General features: G+C 37.1%; 1 protein-coding gene across 1 annotated transcript in view; it reads left to right on the top strand.

The window, feature by feature from the left end:
- The window catches only part of CHM (choroideremia (Rab escort protein 1)), a 177,044-nt gene that overhangs the window by 131,635 nt on the left and 35,375 nt on the right, over positions 1–10,034 (top strand). Inside the window, exons 10-12 of the mRNA XM_004685626.2 lie at positions 4,151–4,255; positions 4,905–4,968; positions 9,544–9,640. Of these exons, the coding sequence (XP_004685683.1) occupies positions 4,151–4,255; positions 4,905–4,968; positions 9,544–9,640 (266 nt within the window). The remainder of the gene's footprint in view (positions 1–4,150; positions 4,256–4,904; positions 4,969–9,543; positions 9,641–10,034) is intronic.

Here is a 10,034-nt window from a genome sequence, read left to right as displayed (position 1 = left end):
ACATGGGGGTACAAGTATCTTTTTCAATCAGTGTTTTTGTGTCTTTTGGATAGATACCTAGGAGTGGGATTGCTGGGTCGTAGGGAAGCTCCATGTTTATCTGCCCTGTTTTTTGATCGGCTTATTTGTTTTTGTAGATTTTTATGATTTTTGTTTATCTTTGTTATCTGTCCTTTGTCAGAAATATAGTGTGAAGATGTTTTCTACCATTCACTAGGGTGTCTTTGCATGTAGTCATGGTTTCTTTCTGTGCACAGAAGTTTTTCAGTTTGATGATGACTTTGTTTATCTTCTCATTTGGTTTCCTTACTGTTGGGGATGAATCTATAAAGGTATAACTAAAGCTTATATGATAAAATATGCCCATGTTTTCTTCTATATCTTTTTATGGTTTCAGGTTTTACATCCAAGTCTTTTATCCATTTTGAATTGATTTTTGCATATGGTGTGAAAGTGTTCTGTTTTCATTCTTATACATATAGCTGTCCAATTTCCCCAACATTATTTACTAAAGAGGTTGCTCTTAGTCCAAAGTATATACTAGCTCCTTTGCTATAGATTTACTTTCCCTTTAGGTGTAAATTTATTTCTGGCCTTTCAATTCTATTCCATTGGTGTGTGTCTATTTTTGTTACATTACTAGGCTTTTAAAAATTATTTTGGCTTTATAATAGAGCTTAAGGTCTAGAAATGTGATACCTCCATTCCCTTTCTTCTCTGTCAAGATTGCTTTTGCTATTCAGGGTCTTTTGTGGTTCCATATGAATTTCAGTAGTATTTGCCTGCTTCTTTGAAACGCCATTGATATTATTGGGATTGCATTGAATCTGTATATTTGTTTGGTAGAATGGCAATTTTGACAATGTTGTCTTCCAATTCATGAGCAGGGAATATCTTTCCATTTCCTTGTGTCTTATATTTCAACAATGTCTTACAGTTTTCTTTGTATTTATTTTTTACATCCTTTGTTAGGTTTACTCATTAATTTAATTTTGTTATGTAATTGTAAATGAGATAACTTTATTTCTTCATCTTCTCATAGTTTGTGTATAGGAAGACAGTTGATTTAGGTATTTTGATTTTTAACCCTACCACTTTGCTAAGTTGATTTATTATTCAAATAGTTTATCTGTGGAATCTTCAGGGTTTTTCATGTTTATTGTCATGTCATCTGCAAGTAATGGTAACATTACTTTTCTTTCCCAATTCAGATTTCTTTTATATCTTCTCTTGTCTTATTGTTATAATACCATGTTCAGCAATGGTGAGAGTGGACATCTTTTTATCATTCTGTTCTTGCATAATTGAGCTACCTAATCCCAATCCCACTTATCTCTCTTTTGAGTGATCCTCAGTATTTCTTTCTAATAACATAACTTATAAAGCTAATGCCTGCCTGTAGACAAAAGGAATAGCTACTGCCAAAGTGTCCTATTAGTGTTTGGCAGCCTAAAAATCATGAAGTTCTCCATAAAACTTTAGGTCCATGGTCATCCCTGGTGGTGCAGGGTTCAAAGTCTCAGTACTATCAAGCTTTCTGAAGCCACTGTGTCCTAAGTTCTCTTCCTGCCAACGAGTAACCCACATGGCTCAGCAGACCTCTCCTATCTCGCCAACTGCTCCCTCATCCGTTTATTTCAGTAGATCTACCTGCTCTCCACTCAGTCTCTGGTGAATCCTTTCAACCCTGCCCTGTACCTCTGGCCTACACCCTAGTTCTTACAGGCATAAACAAATCTTCTTCAAAAAAAAAAAAAAGAGTTAGGGCCAGGTTTAATTTTCTGGTTGACAATGGGAGTCCTATGCAAAGGCTTAGAGTCTAGGGCTTATATTAATACCACTCCCACCCCTTAGTTTTATGCCAACATTTTAAGAAGAAAATTTTTTAAGGATTTATTTATGCATACAGAGTTGGAGTACAGGCCTGAGGTGTGTGTGTGTGGGGGGGGGGGGTTGAGAGGATTCACCAGAGATAGAGTGGGACGCACAACTGGTAGGTTGATAAAGTACACTGCTGAGAGGAACAGCAGTAGGTCAGGAGAGGTCTGCCACACCATGTGGGTCACCTCCCTGGCTGGGATCGAACTCATGGGGTATTGAGCTTGGGCTGAAGTGGCTGCAGCTAACTCCTTAGTGCTGAGCTTTAACCCGTTGCATCACCAGGGAGGGCCCTAAGATGAAATTTTTGTATCTATGCCTTTGTTGAAAGAATTTCAGGATGAAATTCTATTAATTCCCCTTTTAAAGACATTTCAATGCAAATTCGAGGTATCAATATAATTTCCCCCTAAACACTTCAGCAAGCATATCGTTATTTAGAGTTTAATATTTGTTTTCAGCCTTTGCTTTTCATGTAAAATTCACGTACATTGAAATGTCCAAATCTGAAGTGCTCACACCTGAATTTTGACAAATGATAAATCTGTATAACCCAATCCTATCAAGATAGAGAAGATCCCAGACCCTCATTTTTTTCTACCCAAACTACTTCTGCTTGACTTCCTTATCATCTAGGAGTTAAAGTAACCAAAAAAAAAAAAAAAAAAACTTGTCAGTGCTTCCAGTATAAATATAGATCAATGTTTCATCATAGATAAGCAGATTTCTCCATTTTCTAACGTACTTTGTGTTAAATTGTATAAGAATGTTTTAAGGCAGGGGACTGAGTAAGTATCTTTTCAGTTTTTAAATAAATTATTATTTTGGAAAATACTCTATCTTGGTGCAAATACTTTACATTAACTTAATTACATATTTTAAAAGACAAGAGCTCTGTTTTAATGAAATGCAAGGGCATTCATAGGAAGGAAACAGGGGGAAGAGAAAGGAAGTGGAAGTTATATTGGCAAGATTACCTAAATATCAGTGTGATGTGTTAACGTGTTTTTAATTGTTTATGTATTATGTATAACTGATCTCACTACATTATCATAGTCTTTCTAGATAATAGTGGCATGCCATTTTTTTCAAGCATATCAGTATTTTATAATGTGCTTCTAGGAAATAGCCACTAAATTCCTCTTACCATTACTCTTAGGTGTTCATAATTTTTAGCTGCTCATCACTTTATTTTTTATGCTTGGTAAAATCTATTATTTTTCTTATTTTTGATTTGGTGTCACATAGTTTATACCAACATATTTAACATAGGAGAAAAATTAAAAATTTTTGCCTGAATTTTATGAGGAGCAATTTATATTTTTAATAAAATAATCTGGTCTCAAAAGAAGAAACTGTGGCAAAAGTAACTTGTGATATTTCCATAATAAAAAGTTATAGCAAACACACAGGCATTTGCATATATTTCCTGAAATATTGCCTACTGGCTTTGTCGTCGGTGCTGGTAAGTCCATTTCAAGGATGTCGCCCTTAGTCCATTAGTTTGGATAATGAGCCCTATAAAGTACATTTATAACTTGTGGCACTGCAAGGGAATGGATTCTAATTTTCATCCTTTTATCTAGACACAATGAAAGAAGGTCAATGGAGGGTTCTCTATGATTCATTGTCCCAATACATATCAGATGACAGAGACCTGATAATGTTCGTGCATAAGTGTTTTCCTTATTTGGAAACAGTACTTGAAAGAAATCTTTCTATGATCATCCTTTGAAGTAAAGTGGAAACAGATATTAAAAGACGTTTTTACCCTTTTTTTCTTTTTAAAACATTATCACACATGTGACCAGACAGCTGTTCTTGAACAAGAGAGAAAGCAAGGCTTAACAGTAACATAAAAAGCCTTTAGTGACTTTTATGAACTGTGAATGATTTAACAAGTTATTTAATAAACTTTTCTCTTCCCCTTATATATGATAAGAACAAAAGCCTATTTTCTAAGAAAGGCTTCCACATTCCTAAACATTACAAAAGATTACACTTTTCTTTCCTACCTTTACTCTTATTAGCACCATTGAAATAAGCATGTAAGTTCCATTCATGTTTATTTTGTATTTTAAAAGACTAAATTAGGAATGAGAATATGTATTCTGTAGTTTAGTGTCAGTTTTGTGCCTCAAATGTGAAGTAGTAGAGAATTTTTAATCATGTCATCCAGGAAGTTAGTTTTAGATTTAAAATTGGTACCTGATTACGGTTATTCTCTCAATTATTAATGAAGACTTTTTTGCTATACTTATCTTTTTCATAGATGTAAAGCAATCATAGATCAATTTGGTCAGAGAATAATCGCTAAGCATTTCCTTGTGGAAGACAGTTACTTTTCTGAGAACACGTGCTCACATGTGCAATACAGGTAAGGAACCCTTCCATCTACTATCCAGGGGAAGATAAAAGTTAAGAAAATTCGGGCCCTCCCTGGTGGCGCAGTGGGTTAAAGCACAGCACTAAGAAGCTAAAGCCACTTCCGCCTGAGTTCGATCCCGCCTACCCCGGAGGTGACCACATGGTGAGGCAGACCTCTCCTGACCCGCCCGCTGCTCCCCTCAGCAGTGTACTTCGTCGATCTGCCTGTTCTGCTCCCCACTCTGTCTCTGGTGAATCCTCTCACCATCCACATCTCTCTGGCCTGTACCCCAGTTCTGTATGAATAAATAAATAAATCTTTAAAAAAAAAGTTAAGAAAATTCACCAGTGTGATTACACTGACACTTTTGCATGACTCTGTCCATCACAAAGATATTTTCAGTATATCCTTGCTCTGGGTATATTTTCAGGATATACCTGTTTTGGGGAAGCCTATCCTAACTTCATCTCCTTTGCATCAGCTGGGGACCATCTTCAGGTTACACATCCTCCTTCCATGAGCCAAGAACTTGTTTAGAGGAGGTGACACTTTTCATATGACTTAACTTTGAAACATGCCTTCTGGTAGTTATATAGCTATAAATGAAATGTATCTGTGGCATCTGAATAACTGATTTTTTTTTTCTCGTGCATTACAGACAGATCTCCAGGGCTATCCTGATTACAGATAGATCTGTACTAAACGCAGATTCTGATCAGCAGGTAATTTCAATTCTATACTTTTTAATAACATGTAACTAATTTAACATACATTGTAATATGTATAAATTAATATTGGTGAAATAAAATTCAGTAAGCTGTGTGTACAAATAATCTTGGTTTCATAAGTATTTTCTTCTGTTGGAACACATAATTGTGTACTATGTAAGATTTATTTGAGGAAAATTGAACTACATTCTGGTTTTCAATAGCTTTTTTTTTTGGCACAAGTAGTTTATTTGGGAAGCAATATAAAGGAAATACCTATGGGAAAGTGGGAAAAATAGAGGAAAAAGAAGGAAGAAATAAATGTTAGTATCATTTGATAACACACTACTGTCAACAATTGAAGCTTAATTCTGCTGAGGAACTCCTAGAAACAGCAGAAAACGCATGTACAGTTCTCTTCTACTAAAATCTTGAGTGTAATATTATATATACCTAGCAACTCCCAGTTCATCATTGCTTGAGGGCTGCTTTCTGGAAATTCTTTAACTCTCCAAAACTTTGTCACCTGTTTCTGTGAATTGGAAATATATTGCTATGGGAAGACATAAAGTATTTCCAGAGCGTACGTTTAAAAATCTTGGAGGAAAAGGCTTTCTGGTAGCCAACGCTATAGCAGTGGTTGGCAGCCCATGTAAATGACAATAAGAATGAGTTTCAGCGTGTTTCTAGTTCCAGTATCTTCTTATGACCATTGTTCATTTCAGTACTTTCATCCTCTTCCTCATCCCCAGTTCCACAGGAATGTCTTGTGCCTGTGGAGTTTCCTCAGTTTGAACACTTAATTTTTATAGATACGCCCCCCTTCCTTCTGACCGTATTTCACAGTGACTGATAAAAATCAGCTTATTTTTTTGTGAATGTTAATTGTATTTTATTGGGTTGCTAAAAATGGGTTTCTAAATTCCCTAAGTTGGAAGCTTTCTGTAATGTAAAGCTTATATATATGTTATATATGTGAACAATAATACTTTATTTAAATCACTTAGCAAACAATGAATGACTTTTATATGTCACATACATGTCAGCTTCTCAGGAGACAGGAGTAACCTTGACATCATTTCTGTCTTCATAGCTTCCATTCTGGAGGATGCAGATATAGTTCAGCCTGATAAGTGTGAATAAGGAATTGTACAGCACCTGTCTTAGCAATCTCACACTGTCCTATAATAGCCGGTTGATTTGTCTGAGATACAGTTAAGTCAACTGTATCTGAGTTACACTTTGTGCATAGGTTGAAGAGTGACAGGCAGAAAAGTGATTAAAGTAAATAGAGAATTCTGAAGAAGCTAAGCTACAAAGAATAAGAGAGAGGGGGAGTGGTCTCTACAGAAGGATGTGGGAGTGGAAATGGCTTTTCCCTAAAAACTTAGTGTGTATTTCAGTTGATGAGATGGAGATAGTAGAGATAGAAAGACTGAATATGCGAAAGGAAAAGGTAAGATAATTGATGCAGCAATGTTCAGTAAAGAAGAGAGGATGGGATTCAGAAAATCATTGCCTTTACATGGGATGTGAAACACCTTGCAATAAGAAGTGAATGCAGAATGTAGATTTGGGAGTTGCCATCTGATGGGCTCCATTTCTTTAAATTATAAGGTGCAGTCGTCACCTCAAGATTGGAATGTAAGGGGATGATGAGTCAAGGCTTCAGGACAGGTATAGAATAATTAGTGTGGTGGGTTTGACAATGACCTATCTTATGGTCAGGTGACTGGGCAATGTTAATGGCCCAGGTGAACCTGGAAGTCATGGGTTTACTGAGGGATTAATCTGTTTCTATCCTTCCTGCTCTTTTATTCTCTTTCTTACCCAAATCAATGTGCCCAGTGACCTACTTTCCCCTTGGTTTCCTACCATGTTATCAGTTCCCTTCTGCCCTCTTCCTTTTCCATGTCCTAAATGCTATGATGGGTCTTCTGATCTGCTGTTCCTCCAGTACCTGTTATTCCCATATGGCATTGTTCTTCCACTATGACCCATGGAAGAAAATTCCCTCTCTGGATGAGGCTCTAATCTCTACTGGGATCACGAAGGACTGGTTGAGAAGACCACCTAATCACATGGACTGGCACCACCTCATAGTGACAAGTGCATACCTCATTCATCTGGACCCTCAGGACTCACAGTTAGCTTTTTTCCAATGGTTTCTCTCCCTCTCCCCTCATTGTCTACTCCAGGTATTTACTTTTGCTTTTCTCCCTGGCCCTTTCACCTGACACCCCGCCCTAGACTTAGAACAGTAAGCTGCCCACTAATAATGCCCTTGACTTCCTCCTGCTCCACCCCTCATAATTTATATATACTAGCACAGACTCTAATGAGGGAGTGCCTCCCTTTTCCAAGGCCAATTCTTTTCACAGGTTCCCTTGGCACCCATGCTTATAGTCATGGCACTCTGTACGCCTGTTCTCTCTCGTGCATTTTCAGCCTCTCCCCGTTATTGGCACCTTCTCTCAATCTGTATAATGTGCCAGCATTTTATGTTACAAAAACAAAAGAACAAAAAATGTGTTTCCTTGACTTCCCCCAGCTCTAGCATCTCAGACTCTCCCTTCCCTGGTCTTATCAGTATCTAATAAGACAGTATCTATACATGATGCATCCAGCTCCTTCTAATTCATGTCTAGATTAACCTGGTTTGTATCATCACATTCCTACCACAGTTTCCCTCACTAAGTTCTTTGTAATAATCAGGGCCACAGTTTAACTTTTGGTTCTTTTCTACCAGGTCTTTTCTGGTGTCATTTAATAATGGTGATTTTTCCCTTTTCTCTTGAAACTCTATATTCTTTGGCTGTCAACCATTGTCCTTTCTTAGATCGCCTCATGGCTGAGAGATATTCTCTCTCTCTGCTTCCTTTATGGACTCTATCCTCTCCTTATTATTGGGCTTCCTCAGTTTTTGCTCAAGTTCATAGTATCTGTTGTCTACACACACACACACCCTGCTTGACACCATTCACTCATGGTTTCAACTCGCATGAATATTGCTGCCAGTCATTTCTGTAATTCCCAGGAGTGTTAGCCTACATCCCAAACTTCCTGTTGGACATCTCTCCAAAGAATTCCTCAAACTGAACATGTGCAAAACGAACTCATCATTTTCCCCCTGAGAACTATTTCAGTATTGCCTCACCTCCATGAGTAGCTCTGGCATTCTTACATTATCACCTCCTTTCTCCCATCTCTTCCATCTCATGAGCCTTCAGGTCCTGGCAGTGTACATCCTAGAAGTTGCTCCAATCTGCTTTTCCTCTCAGTTCTTTTTCTTGCTGCTCCAGTTACAGAACTCCTTATCTCTGTCCCTTTCTAGATGTTCTTCCTTTCATCTAGTGAAATTCCTTTCATCTCTCTGAAATTCATCATTCTCACAGAGTGATTAAAATGAATACCTGACTTGCCTTTGTTTCCTATATGAGGTATTTTTTTCCTCTCTTTAAAATTTTGGAAGTGGCACTTCCTGATGGTGCGGCGGGTTGGAGCACGGCACTGCAAAGCTGGCCATGGCCACTTCAATGCAAGTTCGATCCCCAGCCCCGAAGGTGATCCGCACAGTGCAGCAGACCTCTCCTGTCTCACCCACTAATCCCCTCAGCAGTGTACTTTGTTGACCTGCTTGTTCTGCTCCCTGCTCTGTCTCTGGTGAATCCTCTCACCACCTCTGTACCTCTGGCCTGTACCCCAGTTTTGTATGCATAAATAAATAAGAAAAAAAAAATTTTTATTAAATAAATTTTTTGAAGTATAGAGAGACTTAGATAAGACTTAGAGGAAAGAATAGGTGAAAGTCTAGATAAAATTTTTGGAAATGGTATTATGGGGTTGAAGAAATTCTTTTTCAATGAATTTTGTAATGTCTCTTGGACTTGAGATAATGTCTTTAGAGTTCAGGACACAGAAGATGCTGTCATAGGCGGTTACTGATTGTCTCTCAACATGTCTTAGTGTCTCTTCTCAAATGTTAAAGTACAACTTTTATCTTTTGAGATAGCACTGGGTTATAGCACTGTATAAGTTTTAGGAGGACAGCTTCATACTTGCCCAAATATGTATAACACATCACACCCACTATTGAAGATATAGTCAGTGTCATTTGGTATATGTTGAGATATGCTTTGCTTATTTCCGTGTCTGGGATTTATGGCATTTTTAATTTGTAGTACTGTATAACTGCTATTTTTAGCCATTAGGAATAATGAGACTTGATTTATGATGACCTGATTTCAGCTTTCAAATGCGTATCATTAGAAGTAATGTGATAATTGCATCCTGTGAAAATAATAAATGAAGGATTTAATAAATATTAAAGAGATTTGAAGTTTTTATTGTCTGTTAATTCTGAGTGCAAATACTTGATACATAAATATGCAGAGATTGAACATTAAGACTCCTGTGCATGTTACATATTTCAAACTCTTTTCCCAAAATTAAGTCTTTACAAGATAACTTCTTTCGAACATCAATGACTATGTGAAAAGGACATTCATTTTGAATATTAACTACACTTTAGTGATAGAAAATGAAACTGAGATCTAACACTTATGTCTGTATTTTCTGTCTGCTTTTTAGATTTCTATTTTGACTGTACCAGCAGAGGAACCAGGAATGTTTCCTGTTCGGGTCATTGAGTTATGCTCTTCAACAATGACATGCATGAAAGGCACATGTAAGCATAATAAAGTTGGGTTGTCTTTTGTGTTTTTTTAGGAAGTAAAGGGGCTCCCGTTATGTTTATATTTTGCCATATATTTTTTTACTCACAGTATTTGTTCATAGTGCGAATGTTCATACTGAAAGTCATTTCATACATGTTTTTGCCTTTAAGCATTTCTCTGGCTAAATCCTCATAGACATCATTGTTTAAGTACTTCAGTGAAAGAGTTTCTGTAATTCTATAGTGCTTCCTGTTGTTTTTCTTTTTTCTTTTTTTTTTTAAAGATTTATTTATTTGTGCATACAGAAATGGGGTGCAGGCCAGAGGCTCAGGGGCGGTGAGAGGCTTCACCAGGGACAGAGTGGGGAACAGAACAGGCAGATCGACAAAGTACACTGCTGAGGGG

This window comes from Condylura cristata, unplaced genomic scaffold (assembly GCF_000260355.1).
Source record: "Condylura cristata isolate star-nosed mole 26May11 unplaced genomic scaffold, ConCri1.0 scaffold00019, whole genome shotgun sequence".
Lineage (NCBI taxonomy): Eukaryota > Metazoa > Chordata > Mammalia > Eulipotyphla > Talpidae > Condylura > Condylura cristata.
The sequence above is the reverse complement of the archived record's forward strand: the minus strand, read 5'-3'. Positions and strand labels throughout refer to the sequence as shown.